The 14913-nt window shown below is 41.9% G+C and overlaps 2 protein-coding genes across 4 annotated transcripts in view; both read right to left on the bottom strand.

Annotated features, from left to right (window-relative positions):
• Window positions 1–1296: 1296 nt before the first annotated feature.
• On the bottom strand, window positions 1297–9549 carry LOC115163389 (protein FAM222B). Of its 3 annotated transcripts, none has more exons than XM_029715219.1 (3): window positions 9190–9549; window positions 7229–7359; window positions 1297–7052 (listed from the first exon to the last, which is right to left on the bottom strand). In XM_029715219.1, exons 2-3 carry the CDS (start codon window positions 7311–7313, stop codon window positions 4789–4791), a joined length of 2349 nt encoding a protein of 782 aa, XP_029571079.1. In that variant the 5' UTR covers window positions 7314–7359; window positions 9190–9549; the 3' UTR covers window positions 1297–4788. The 3 variants fall into 3 exon arrangements, with proteins under 3 accessions (XP_029571079.1, XP_029571078.1, XP_029571077.1); XM_029715218.1 differs by having other exon boundaries at window positions 9400–9549; XM_029715217.1 differs by having other exon boundaries at window positions 7229–9549.
• A 238-nt stretch (window positions 9550–9787) lies between these two features.
• Window positions 9788–14913, bottom strand: part of LOC115163388 (flotillin-2) — a 47019-nt gene continuing 41893 nt past the window's right edge. The window contains exons 10-11 of the mRNA XM_029715216.1: window positions 12446–12595; window positions 9788–12137 (exon numbers count right to left, since the gene is read on the bottom strand). Of these exons, the coding sequence (XP_029571076.1) occupies window positions 12099–12137; window positions 12446–12595 (189 nt within the window). The 3' untranslated portion in view covers window positions 9788–12098. The remainder of the gene's footprint in view (window positions 12138–12445; window positions 12596–14913) is intronic.

Genomic DNA, 14913 nt, shown 5'->3' with positions numbered 1-14913 from the left:
GAATCCTTTGTCACTGTGTGTTTTATTGCCAATGACTTGAAAATAGTACAGCCACAACATTTTCATTTCCTGCTTGTATTTTTCTCAGGTTGTTGCCTGCCATATGAGTTCTGTTATACTTAGAGACACCATTCAAACAGTTTTAAAAACTTCAGTGTTTTCTATCCAAATCTACTAATAATATGCATATTCTATTTTCTGGGCCGGAGTAGTAACCTGTTTAAATTGGGTATGTTTTTCATCCGGCCATGAAAATACTGCCCCCTAGCCCCTAGAGGTTAATTAGGCAATAGCTACAGTTGAGGTGTGACCTTAAAGTATTTTATACATGTTTAGAGTTGAGGAAGTAAATTGGGAAAAATTACACATAGACCTGGTTATAGTCAAGGAGGATCCTGGTAACTGTGACATAATCAGACCACACCCTCGTGTGGCATCAGACCACACCATAACAGGTATGGTGACAAACAGATCTGTAGAGCCAAGAGGTTATTCCTTATCTGCTCAAGTCCTTTATTCAAACTAATAAATCTGAACTATACATTTTTTTGTACTTACTATATTTGTATTGGCCTTTATTTATTCAATACATTAATATACATATAGAGGTGGTGTCTTGAGCAATCTAAAAATCCAGTATGCTACAGAAGGTGCCATTATGAGTAAACAATGATTAGCAGAACCATATCCACTCAAGCTGACGTTTGTATTCGCAGGGAGATGGGTCTATCCTGAAAAGGTTTCGCTTGTCTACTCGCCGCAGCTCCACATCCATGAGCTCTGGAGTCTTGAGTTCATCCTACCTAACCTCACACACCCTAGACATTACATTTACATTTTAGTCATTTAGCAGACGCTCTTATCCAGAGCGACTTACAGTAGTGAATGTATACATTTCATTTCATGCATTTTTTTGTACTGGCCCCCCGTGGGAATCGAACCCACAACCCTGGCGTTGCACACACCATGCTGGCGTTGCAAACACCATGCTCTACCAACTGAGCCACAGGGAAGACCTGTGTTTTCTGACATGTTTGGTGTCTGTCAAATCTTTCCTTAGCACACCAACCATATGACTATTGGATATTATTTCTAGACTGTCAACAAATCCTTAAAAGAAAAAGTATAATCAATGTTTGGGAATTATAAACAATTGGAAGTGGTTAACCTCATTCCATCCATGTATTGACAGAAGTAAAATTACTATTGGAAATGTTATATCCTTTGAAAATTCCCTGTTTCATACACATCTCAAGCCTTGCTGTTACAAATAAAATAAACAGGAAATAAAAGGAATCGGTTTTGCAAACGCAAACTTTATTTTGGTTAGGTGGGGAATGTTTGTGCAAAGCATAGTTCAAGGATAGGTAAACTGGAATAACACAACCACTGTCATTCATGTCATATTTCCACTTATGTGGTGCAAAAACACTCACCAGCACCATTAATACATCACAGTCCCACATGCTGTTCCTACAACTGTCTAGAGGGCAGCAGACCACTCGTCACCACCTTAAAATAGCATGATTCTTTAAAACTAATACAAACCAACATGGCTAAAGAATGTTAGCATCCAAAATGGCACACTACTTTCGAAATAGTGCACTACTTTTGACTGTGACCATAGGTCAAGTCGTACACTATGCAGTGAATAGGGTGCCATTTCAGACACAGAATGTAACTATGAGGGGAAGGCTTGGTGACTTTGGTCAGTGATTCAGCAGCAACCGTTCAGACTCCCAACAGTGTTTGGAATCATTGTGGTACGTAAGCGCAGACTTCTGTCCAGTATCAGTAGTTACAGTTAGAAGCTTGACCCCCCCCCCAAAATGGATAGAAGTGCACCACTGTGTAGTGTACACACATGTGTGCGCAAGTATCTAGGCTTCACACCCTTTCTCTCGCACACACCCACTCAAACACACACTATTTGATATGAAATGTCTCCGCCGGGCTTAATATAGAAAGTGTAACTGTAAACCTGACTTTCTCAGGCTGTACAACAGGTAAATCAGGTCAAATGGAATAACAGGTACATTGCTTGGTTCACTGCAGCAACAGTTGGTCCAGTTCCACTACACAGATTTACAATCTCACATTTCAAAAATCCATGACAACACATTATAAATAGGAACCTTTATTCCAATAGTACAACCCATACATCATTACTAAACACACACACTATTGTGTGTTCAGATTAGAATTCAATAGCAGCTTCAAGGGCCAGGCACATCAGGAACACAACAGTAGTAAGAGCCAAACATAATCTAGCTACTGCCCTCAGGGAAGAAAGCTAAATCCATAACATTAAAGGTGCTACACAGAATGTCTCCCCTATGTGGAAGCTAGAAGAATTGCAACAGCACTCGGCTGCATTCAAAACAAAAGCCTTTTACTTTTGGTCCACCAGCCTCAAACAGCTGTAAAAAAACTTGTTATTAAAAAGATATTTCACAGCAATTTAGATGGTACAATGATTCCCTCCACTATTCAGTGCTTGTTTTTCTCACAAACTGAAAATGAGCAAACCATGTAGAATTTTAGCAACCAGGAAATTAGAGCAATTTTCACATTGGCTTCTGGACCCGATTTCCACACAGTCAAAGTCAAAACAGCTTTCCCATTTTGACAACAAATGCCGCTCTGGCGGGAGAAATCAATATGTGTATATAACAGCGCAGGTAAGTAATACTGTGAAACACTATCATTCCCCTAGTACTGCAGATATGGCAATTTTCTGAAATGACAAAGCAAAAAAATAAAATTGGAAAAAAGGTGTAGCACCTTTAAGACTACATAACCCCTATAAATAAAATCACCTCTATGACTTAACCTTTCCATCGCTTACTGAATGCAGCTAGTTGTGAGACATCAGTTTGCTTTGTTTTGTGTCTGATCATATGTGTTACCTATGGCACCTATGTGGAAAAACCTATGGCTTCAGGATGCAGTGTTCAAATAAATAAATTAACTAAGAACTAAATTAGTGTAGGGTATTTGTCATGTAGAAACAACTAAAGAAACGTAGTCCAAAGACCATAGTTACAGCCCAGTGCCACACACACCTATAAAACTCTGCTTAACACTATTCATACTTATTATCCTTTAAAAGGACTTTTACTTAGCAATTTAACAGTAGCCTTAAATGAAAACATATGCAGAAACAATTGCTAGTATCATAACTATTTTCGATATAGGATGCTACGCCATGCACTGTTTGAGGAAATCCGGCATGGTGTAAAAAGTCAACATTTAAGGTAGAGGGTAACTAATAACATTTAAGGCTTTTCCCCCCCAAGAGTTATCAGGGAGGAGGAAATAGTAAGCTGTTACCCAAATTAAACTGAGGAAAAACGCAGCATGCTAGACCCATAGAAATATCATTACTTCTATGGCTAGACCCATCTACTAGCATGAGGAGGTAACCTGCATTTAAAATAACTGGACTGAACCTCTGTACTACCTAGAAAGGAGAACTGAGACAATACAGTTAGGGTTAGGCTAGCAAGTGAAGGAAGAGGGGTATCCCAATAAGCAAGCTAGATCTACTCAGTTTTCTGAAGCGAACCAGCTTCTGTTAGCGTCACATTCCAGCTCAGTCTTTAGCCTTACAACGACAGTGGATATTGCTCGTACACCTGCCACTAATTCTAGCAGGCTTGTAACTGCACGTTGCACACGGCTAGTCGAATGCCAAACTTTTCATGAAGCCTCAGTTGACCAAAGTTACCTCGCTAACTCTTCAAACCTGCTTCGTAGGATACCCCTCAGCTTACCAGAACCCCCCCAGACAGGTAAAGATCCAAAAGGAATCCATTCCCTTGTTTACAGTAGTATAGTGGTGAAACAAATAAATATTTTAACCCTCTGGTATGTTCGGTTGTACTTGCACACTTGCAAGTGATCAATTTGGTCTATGCACACACAGACAATTCCTTTCAAGATCAGATCCTACCGGGTTCACATTATTCAAAAGACAATGAATGGTTTTCCCAAAGGGATGTTTGTTCACTTTGTAAATGTTTAGCATGACATTCCGATTCTCCAAGTCCTCATACTGAAAACATCACTGGAGAAATTCAAGTAGAGACAATTTAAGTAACAGAACAAGGTAGGGCTAAAAAACAAACTAAAAACGACTTCAAAAGTACTCCGTCTTAAGGTCTTATCACACACAAGAGGACAGAACAAAATGGTTGTAGCAGTACCTTACTCTATATGGGGAGAGATTCAAGTAAGAAAATACTAACATGAACCTGATTCATATTAGCATACAAAAATACCCATTGAAATGTAAACATAGGCCAGGAAATAACACCCCATTTTCAGCCGCTGCATTGGCAGCTTTAAGGCCACTAATGTTGTAAAAGGGCGTGGTTGGTTCCATGACAACCTGGGCATAACTATGGTAATTATTATGTGGAAAGGAAGTAGCCCTACTAGGTTCTCTACTTAGTCCTAGATCACAATAGAGCATTCCAGAAAATACTACAAGAAGCAGATGTCCATATTGTGGTATGAGTATGTATTCTTCATCATTGGAATAACAATCAAAAACCCTTCACCTGGCACTAAGGTTTAACAGATACCTTTAAGGGCTGAGGACCCATTTTTAAAACACATAAGTCAGCGATTGAACATTGAGAGCAGGAGCAACCGACTACGGAGAACATTCAATTGATCACTTGCAAGAACTCTCAATATTATAATCAGGTGTCCACATGTTGTAATCTTTCACCAACCATGACACACAACTGGTGAGGTGAAGACTGCTATCTATCCATCTATCTATCGATAGCCTGGGTGGTGAGCGGGGATATTTCTACCATTGCCTAGCTCTGGGCCCTGGGCTGGAGCTCTACCCATGGGGGGCCTGTGCATCTTCCCCATGGCACCTGGGTTATGTTGGAACGCCTGGAAATCCCCAGCCAGGTAATCAGACACGTTCTGCTTCATCAGCTTGGTCTGACCCGAACCTGGGAACCCGGGTCTGGCTCCTGGTCGGTACTGTGATCCTGGTGTGCTGCAGTCTATGGAGGCCCCTGACAGGCCCCCCTGGAAGGCCAAATCCAGAGGGCCTAGACCATCACTTTTGCCTGCTTGTAGGACACTGCCCCATGGAGCCTGCAGGTAGCACCCGTTGGTGTAGCTGGGCATGGTGCCACCCGGTGGGCTGGTTACGGAGGGCGAGGGGGTTGTCTTGTCTGATGGGTGTTTAAGGTAGAAGGCTTGTGGCTGCGAGGCCAGCAGCACGTGGGGATAGTTGAGGGTCTTGGCAGGGAAGACAGGCCCAGAGGGGATTTCTCCCCTGGGGTTGGCTCCCTCGGGCAGGTGCTGCATGTGAGCCAGCTGGTGCTGGTTCCAGGAGCGTTGCTGTTGGAGTTGCTGCTGTTGGAGTTGCTGCTGTTGGAGTTGCTGCTGTTGGAGTTGCTGCTGTTGGAGTTGCTGCTGTTGGAGTTGCTGCTGTTGGAGTTGCTGCTGTTGGAGTTGCTGGTGTAACTGATGTTGTAGCTGTTGCTGCTGATGAACCTGTTGGAGCTGCTGTAACTGATGTTGTTGTTGCTGCTGGTGAACCTGTTGTAACTGCTGTAATTGCTGCTTTATGTCAGTGTGGAAAGCAGGTGGCATCCTGTTCATGACAGCCATGTTGGGCTGTAGGCCACCAGCAGGGCCCTGGGACCCTCCAGGGGCTTTCTCTGTGGGGCCCAGCAGGCAGGAGGGAAGGAGGTCCAGATTGTGGGGTGTGTTGACCCTGGAGCTGGCATTGATGAGAAGGTTACGGCTGATGGGGCTGGGGTTGGCAATCTGGCCCTCGCACACCGAGGTGGCACCCATTCCGGCCCGAGCCTGGCAGAACTGGTTGATCTGGTGCACGATGCTGCTCAGGTCTGTGCCCGGCCGGTTGTGGTGCAGGCCGGCCGCCATGGATAGCGGGATGGTGGAGGTAGATACAGTTACGTTTGGCGGGACATCTGCGTCTGGCAGCTTCCTGGGGCCGTAGGGGGGGCCTGGCTGGGGCTGCAGGGCATTGGAAGCAGAGGGAGGGCCAGGGCCGGCACAGGAGGCCTGGGGGAGCTGCTGAGATGGGGGGAGGCCCTGGGAATGTTGCAGACTGGATGGAGGCTGGGACTGGGCTACATCAGGCTGGTGCCGGAGGCCCTGGGGGAGAGGCTGTGACAGGCTCTGGGGGTGCTGCAGGCCCTGGGAATGTTGCCGACTAGGTGGAGGCTGGGCCTGGGCTATGTCAGGCAGGTGCCGGAGACCTTGAGCCTGAGCCACAGCCTGCTGTACTAAAGCTTGTTGGTGAGGAAGAGTCTGGTGCTGTAGCGTCTGAGGATGAAGATGCTGCTGCTGTAAGGTTTGTGGCCGAGTCTGATTTTGCTGTCGTAAAGTCTGCGTGTGAGGCAAACTTTGCTGCCGCTGGATATTCTGCGGGTGCGCCAGATTCTGCTGTTGCTGCTGTACAGTTTGCAGCTGGGACAAGCTTTGTTGCCGCTGTAAAGTTTGAGGGTGGGCCATGTTCTGTTGCTGTAAAGTTTTAAGGTGAGGTTGAGGCATATTCTGTGGCTGTGAAGCCACATGGTGAGCCATGTTGTGCTGCTGTACAGCATGCTGTGGATGTGGGAGGCCCTGTTTCAATGCCTGGTGTTGGGTTTGAGACATGCCCTGGAGGTGGGGGACAGGCTCGGGGAGATTTAAAGAGCTTTGAGCGACGTACGACCCGCTGTGGAGGTTCATGGCTGCTTTGGGAAGCAGATGGGCTCGGCTGCCGTCTGTGTCTTTGAGGACGCTTTTGCCGGTCGAAGTGTGGAGGACGGCCAGGAGGCCCGCTCCGGTGCCACTGACCTGAGACGGGTAGGGGCTGTGGCGCTGGCTGGAGCTGGACGTGTCCAACCCGTTCACTGTGCGGCGGATGTGCTTTCTCTGAGGTACTTTGACACTGTTGGGGAAGATCTTTATGGTCAGAGGCTTGTTGGCGACTTTCTTAGCAAAGGCATCCAATTCTGCTGGGGTTGGATAGTTGGCAGATCTCATCTTCTGTGTAGTGTCCCCTAGGATGGAAAGAAGGACAGAGACAGAACAAGGAATTTTTGCATAACCAAAGTATCTTCATTCAACTAGTGACTGGAAAGGATTTACAACTCATTAAGTGGAAATATGAAGAGGAAACTGATTTCAGATTTCTATGAAACTATAGTATTCAATTCTATCAGATAAAAACACTTACATTGCTGAAGCCCAGTGTTCATCTGCGTGTGGGAGAGAAATCGGGTTGTAGGGTCACCTGATGATGCTGGCAGACAGGCCAGCATGTCACACTTCCACTAATGCAACATGGGAAACACTCTCCTCACCATGCTGAGAGAGAGACGCCACATTGACCATGTAAAATGACTCAGCCATAAGGCTATTTATTTCCTGTACATTGTAACCTTTAAAATGGCAGTCAGTCGGTAATCAGCCCACATTTGTGCCTCAGCCTTTTATAGCAAACACCCTGCCTGCCGCTAGACAGACAGAGGAGGGGGCTTAAGATAGAGACGCCTTTTTGCCTTTCCCAGGGCACAGCAGGACATACTGCATGATGGCTACTGGCTAGAGAATCCCAAGCTGGCTCCACCAATCTCTGTTTCTGCATCCCAAATTACACCCTATATAGTGTACTACTCCTGACCAGGGCCCATAGAGTGGTGAGGAGGAAGAGGAGCTCCACAGACCCTTAGTCTCCAGAAGTAATTTAGCCATTGCGATGTGTAGAGTTGATATTTTCTCAAGTTTTCTTGTGTCAATTAACATGAGTAATCCAGTAAAGTCAGATTTAATCAACTACAATAGTCAGTTGAAAAAAGGTTAAGGGTACAAGACCGTGCACATATCTGGCTGTGTTGGCAAAATCACTACATATCCCATCAAGCCAAGCGAGGAGAGGCTGCCTGTTGTCACAGTTCCAAGACCAGTCAGATACTTCCAGCTAACCCTATGCCAATGAAGATGGTGGATCTCAAAACTGAACTTGGATCTGAGTTAAGTAGCAATATCATCCTTACGACATATCTGGAAACAGTCATGACTTTTCAACAAAATACATCATTTTCAAGTTTCTTTCCAGCAAATGACTTAGTTACATGACTGTATAACTAGCAAAGGAGTTTTGAAGTTGAGAGTACAGTATATATGACGTTTGGTAATAAGGTTGAAAACTAGCACTGTTCAGCTAGCCAACTAGTTTAAATCAAATTTTATTGGTCACATACACATATTTAGATGTTATTGCGGGTGTACTGAAATGCTTGTTTAGCCAGGGAAAATGAGCTCAGGTCTAGTGCACATGTGCAGCTCAGTTGGTAGAGCATGGCACTTGCAACTCCAGGGTTGTGGGTTCGATCCCTATTTATTTATCTAACCAAGTGAGTTAAGAACAATTTTTTACTTACAATGACGGCCTACCCCGGCCAAACTCTAACGACGCCGGGCCAATAGTGGGGGACCAGTATGAAAATGTATGCACTCACTAAGTCACTCTGGATAAGAGAGTCTGCTAAATGACTATAATGTAAATGCTTTACAATACTAGGCGATGCAGAACAGCTGTGTAAAGTATGTAATGGTGCTTTAATGTCACCCAGAACACCTTTCAATTCTGGAACAAAGCTAAATGTGTCAGAACCCAGAAGTCCCAATGACTCAAGAATGCTAAGTCTTACACTAACTGATTAGTGTCCAGCTGACCAGTTCTTGAAAAGGATGGAGCTACTAGTTACAATAAATATACTCAGTCTGATGACTAGGTCTACCATAAATGTTATTGCATCATTGCGTAAATATCAATAAGTCATTCAACGTGGCTGTGGCCTGGGTAGGGCTTCTCTGATCTAACATGCGAGGACATTAATATAACTAGTTATGAACAAAGACCTTTCTTAAATACTAACTAGCTGGTGTCATCGTTGAGCAGCATTGTCGTCTAGTAGTCAATAGACCACTTAAAATGTAAATGAGCGCTAACTATTTAGCTACACAATATTAGCGTGCCAAAAAGTACTTATTTTTTTCAAACAAACTACATAACACAGACATTGTCGTTCTAACCAGTAACGTTGCTTAGGCTAACGTTCTGTTACACGAGAAGTTATCCATCTAAGTTAGTGAGTTGATAAAGAAGCAAGCAAACAAGCTAATGTTAAATACCTCGAGTCATAGCGCCACAACGCATTGAACACTTCTTTGTGCTGCTAGCGATCAGCTAGGTTAACTAGCTAACGTTAGCCAGCTATCATAACCGGCGTCTGATACCTACTGAAGTAAACATTTTGCAAAAGGAAACGCTGGAAAGTCATAATACATACTCCCCGTCAAGAGAAAGGTATTTGCGATATTTTGGTTATGTCGTTAGCTCACCGATGGTTTTTCTGCTGCTTGCTTTCTGCAACAGAAACTTTGAAAACGCATGCGCATTAGGCACCCGGAGTTCTAGGACCTTTATTCCGCATATTTTAGGTGTGCATACTGAATGCCTGACTAATATTCCTTGGTGATCTGACAAGAGATGGAAGTGCTGAGATTCTTCCTGCAAGAGGTTTTAAAAACGATTTATGATAAGGATTGATTGAATGAATGACAGGCCTTGGCTCAAGTTAGTCTTGCTAGAATGCAATACTTTACTAACTGGTTTTACATGCCATGAATGTGTCAGCTAGCTTTGATCGTACTGTTCACCCCAGACCATATATCAATACCTATGCTGTACACCCACCCTGTTGTCTATTGAATTATTACATTGCCATTAGAAAACAGCACAACTATTTGTTGTAATTTTATTAGAATGACAGATGAAGACAAATATGGTAATTTTATATAATGTTACAGATGAATAACATTTACAAATATGTAGGATCACATGTGTCCTGTTGAGAAAAAACATCTACATTACCACAAAACTGGTGGCATAAGTACATGCACTGCGAATGATTATCTCTACATTTGACACACCAGTAAAGTGATGATTTTCACACAAAAATGACAAAAGCACATTTCCAAATGACCTCTGGATCAAACATACAATATCTTTAGTAGTTTGTCTACAAATTGTATGCTTAGCCAGAACAATGCATTTGGACGTGAAGCCACAATGTAACTAAAAAATCAAAATTACAGCTGCTACACAACTGACACATTTTCACAGTATTAGAAAAATTACATTGGCTGCAATGAGTCAAATCAATGAGGGCAGAAAAAATAAACATAACAGTTTAACAGTCCTTCATAGTAGTAACTTTCCTTTGACTTATTACAAAGAATGTTACGATATGTCTGGGAGGGGGAAAGGACAACATTTTTCCAATTGAACATTGTTTGAGCACTGATATTCTTTACAAAAAAGCACTGAGCAAATTATAATCTGTCTATTTACATGATAGCTGGACTTTTCCCATCTGGGTTTACCATTTCCCATGATCTTATGTTAAATAGTGCAAGTCACCAAATCAGTGATGATGGCATCCACATATATTAAAAATGAACAAGATCTGCCATTTCCCTATCCTTGTACAAAGGGCTACTCTCCACCTTGTTTAAGATGACAACGTAAATAGTGATACTAAACAAGCAGAAAGTTAGTCTACCTCCACAAAAAAGCCAATATAATCAGATTGTGATTATCCGTCTTGGAATGACAATAGTGTAACAGCACATATACCCATTTTCACAATTATATTTCATTAAAAGCAAGATAAATTACTAAATACATTGAATAGCATTGTCTGAACAGGAGTAATATCTTTCTCTGACACAAGTGTATGATATACAGAGTTATCTTTAGCAAAGATTACATTGTGCACAGAACCTGAAGGGCTGTCTTACATGGCTTAACATTGACTTATATTACTATATTAAACTGCACCCCCCCCCCAAAAAATAAGTGTCTGTCAATGTTATAGTCAAGTCACACTAATCAAATGAAATATGAAATTAAGAAATCAACAGAATGAACAAAATCACTTCTTAAACATATCCCAGCTCATGTTTTTTTTTAAACTCGTGTATAATAAAAAATGATATGGTGCAATGACTAGTATTTGGCTATGAGTAATGGCATTTTACTTCTTCTTGGGCTCAAAAACCCTTCAATATTTCACATACTGAACCTTCTCCAGGACAAAGAGTTTTCTCAATAAATTACCCTGGATCATAGCATCCCACAAAGTTCATAATCTCTCCCTCAAACTTCAAAGTCAATTCAGTACTTCAACTTACTTTGAGCCAATTCAGAAAGATGCATTGTAGTCAAAGAAATAAAGGTCTGGCAATCAGGTTTCTGTAAAAAAGGCCATTATTGTTGCTATAAATGAAAGTGTGTTAGGAATAATGTACTAAACCTATTGTTTACAACATACTAAATGAACTAAATGAAAACACATGATTGCTTGTTGAGTGGGAAGAATTCCCAGTTACTCAGAGTTTTGACTAAGTAGAAGCCTAAATACATTTGAGGATAGTAAGCAGTGAGCACCTTGTTTCATGTAGCACTTCATACAACTTGTCACCTGATTGCGAAAACCCATAACGCATCATAAAGGATACACATTAAATCAGTTAAATTAAAAGTTATATACATTAGAGTACAGTAACTTCGATAACCTATACAATAATCACGTGATAGCAAGAATGGATAATGACTCAGTAATCATGAAGTGTATAATTGGCAAGGTGAGTACACCTTTGGAAGAAAATCACTGAGGTTGCTCTTCTTAACAGCTAACTGTTCACTGAAATTACATGGTAAGGTAGAGACTAGAGAGGTATATGAGTTAAAGAAAAAAAGGCTCAGTTCATGCTAAATGATAACAATGTATCCCATGTGATCTACTTATTGTAAAAGGCTTCCATGATTGAAAAAGTAGTGAACTCAAAGATACATAGAGGAGCAGCATTACATGCAGATATTCTGGTCCTGTAGAAATTAAGGCACCAGAGGTTAAAAAAAATCCACTTCATATAAAAAAACATATACATATATATATATAATCATTTCAAGTGTATTGAAGGCAGTCTATGGGAGTGCATAAAACAGATATCGGAGTAGAAGGGAGAGATTGTTTTCAGGCCTGAGCATAAGTCATCTTCTGCAGTAGTGGGATCTGTTGAATAGAAAACAAAAACACTTCAATTTAGGCTAGAAAGAGATATCGTATTCTAAGGTTTAATTTCAATATTTCTGAAAAATTGCATGTAGGCTGGAAAATCCAACAGCACCAATAGGATCCTATGCAACATATTAGCTAATTCATAGAATTAGAATTACTAGAACAGATATTACCACTATTCAAGTCAACGTTCCATGATAGGTGGACCATCTGGCAGCAATAATGAGTGTAATTCTATTTCTATAGACACACTAATATATGTTTCACCTACAATTTTCACCATAGACCACACCCCTAATTACCTTTGATAGGTCAATTCCAGTGAGGGCGTTGACGGACACTGGAAGTTCAGCCAAGAGGCGATTCACTTCCCCAGTCACACGGTTGCCCTCCCCGCTCAGGATGACTATCTCATTGGTCCTGGCCAGCGGTGCTGCCACCTTGGCTGCAATCTAGGAAGACACGGGCACATTGAGATGTTTTTTTATTGTGCTCACATCACAAGACACGTTTAAGGTATATGATGTCATATTACATCAACTGGTGTAAACCTCCGGTTGAACAAATCAACTGACTTGTGAGTCACTTTAAAATGGTGTAATCTGCCACTTGTACTACCACCTCTAACACTGGCTGACAAAGATACTGTAGATAACTACTGGTGGGTTATGACTGATACTACTGTACTTTGTCCAGTCAAAAAGAAACAAACAAAAGTCAAACACTGGCTTGTCATTATTACAGTGACGAGATTAACTGTTTATTACTGCTTTATTAGTATCAAATGTGACTAGGTTTATCTGGGGGCATGCTAATGAGTGTGTCTACCAATGCTGTGTTCAAGACCACCTAAAGCGAGACTGATTCAAGACCAAGACCGGAGCAAATCGAGTCAGAGTCAAGACCGAGACCGGGAGGGGGCCAAGGGGTCCAAGACCGAGTCAAGATTGAGACCAGAAAAATGTCAAATTCAAAACCATGATTCTAATTTAGTCAAATCACCACCATAATAAGAGTTGAATGTCCAGTATTTCTGTGTTCATATTTCAGAACATATGGATTCTTTAGACATTCAGAATAGTGAAAAAATGCTGCTGAGGAAAAATATAGCGACTCTACAAATTATTACTAACCCAAACATAGTGGGGAACAATGGACCTTCTACGCCTTCAGAGAAGGGCTAAGGATTTATAAAGTAATGATTATAATACAATAATGATAATTATATTACTATCTTCAATGATGTTCTGATTGAATCTGTTCAGTTTTTGTTGTAAAGGGTTAACACTGAAGGGAAAAAAGATCCAATCAGGATTTAACTTTGCTGATCTCTAGGGAGCTAAATCTAGCTAGCTAAAAATCAGCCATTGGATAGGCCATCATAAGCTAAATAAAGGTGTCTGGGATTCAACTGTATTAGGGCAAAATTTTGAAGTGACAGTGGAATCAACCAATCACATTTTGACTTAATGGGTAGGACTGTTTTTACAAAAACATAGAAACTTCTGCCTTCTTGCAGGCCAACTGGTCACTACTCAATAGTGAGCAGTAGTTTTTCCACGGTCTAGCTAGATGAAGTTTGATTTGAACAAAAGCTATTTGTCACATGCGCAGAATACAACAGGTGTAGACCTTACTGTGAAACGCTTACTTACAAGCCCTTAACCAACAGTGCAGTTCAAGAAAGAGTTAAGAAAATATTTACCAAATAAACGAAAGTAAAAAATAATAAACAAAGTTACAATAACAAGGTTATATACAGGGGGTACCGGTACTGAGTCAATGTGCGGGGGTACAGGTTAGTCAAGGTAATTTGTACATGTACACTACAGTTCAAAAGTTTGGGGTCACTTAGAAATGTCAGTTTCTGAAAAGAAAGCACATTTTTTGTCCATTAAAGCCTAGTAGCCTGGTGGTTAGAGCGTTGGGCCAGTAACCAAAACGTGTTATGGACAGATTAATCTATGTTTGAGGTGTTCAGATCACAAAGAAGAACATTCATGAGACGCAGAAATTTTTTGGGAGGAGCGCTTGACGCCATCTGTCAAGCATGATGGAGACAATGTGATGTTCTGGGGGTGCTTTGGTGGTGGTAAAGTGGGAGATTTGCACAGGGTAAAAGGGATCTTGAAGAAGGAAGGCTATCACTCCATTTTGCAACGCCATGCCATACCCTGTGGACAGCGCTTAAATGGAGCCAATTTCCTCCTACAACAGGACAATGATCCAAAGCACAGCTCCAAACTATGCAATAACTATTTAGGGAAGAAGCAGTCTGGGTGGCCATTTGATTAATTGTTCAGCAGTCTATGGCTTGGGGGTAGAAGCTGTTAAGGAGCCTTTTGGTCTTTGACTTGGTGCTCTGGTACTGCTTGCCGTGCGGTAGCAGAGAGAACAGTCTATGACTTGGGTGACTGGAGACTTTGACAACAATTTTTGGGTCTTTCCTCTGATACCGCCTAGTATATAGGTCCTGGATGGCAGGAAGCTTGGCCCTGCTTTGAGTACACATCCTGGTAATCCGTCTGGCCCCGCGGCTTTGTGAATGTTGACCTGTTTAAAGCGAGTCACTGGTACTCCCTGCTTTAGTTTTGGCTTGTAAGTTGGAATCAGGAGGATAGAATTATGGTCAAATTCGCCAAATTGAGGGCGAGGGAGAGCTTTGTATGAGTGTGTGGAGTAAAGGTGGTGTAGAGTTCTTTTTCCCTCTGGTTGCATATTAGACATTACACATGCTGGTAGAAATGACGTAAAACAGATTTAAGTTTGC

Source organism: Salmo trutta, chromosome 26, assembly GCF_901001165.1.
Source record: "Salmo trutta chromosome 26, fSalTru1.1, whole genome shotgun sequence".
Classification (NCBI taxonomy): Eukaryota; Metazoa; Chordata; class Actinopteri; order Salmoniformes; family Salmonidae; genus Salmo; species Salmo trutta.
Note: the sequence above shows the minus strand (reverse complement) of the source record. Positions and strands in the feature narration are given on the sequence as shown.

Excerpts from the sequence above, each read along its gene's own strand:
- LOC115163389 (XM_029715217.1), bottom strand. The coding sequence starts at position 7,313 with ATGCTGGCCTGTCTGCCAGCATCATCAGGTGACCCTACAACCCGATTT. Across the intron at positions 7,053-7,228 it reads GAACACTGGGCTTCAGCAAT|GGGACACTACACAGAAGATG; the intron begins GTAAGTGTTTTT and ends TTTCCATCCTAG.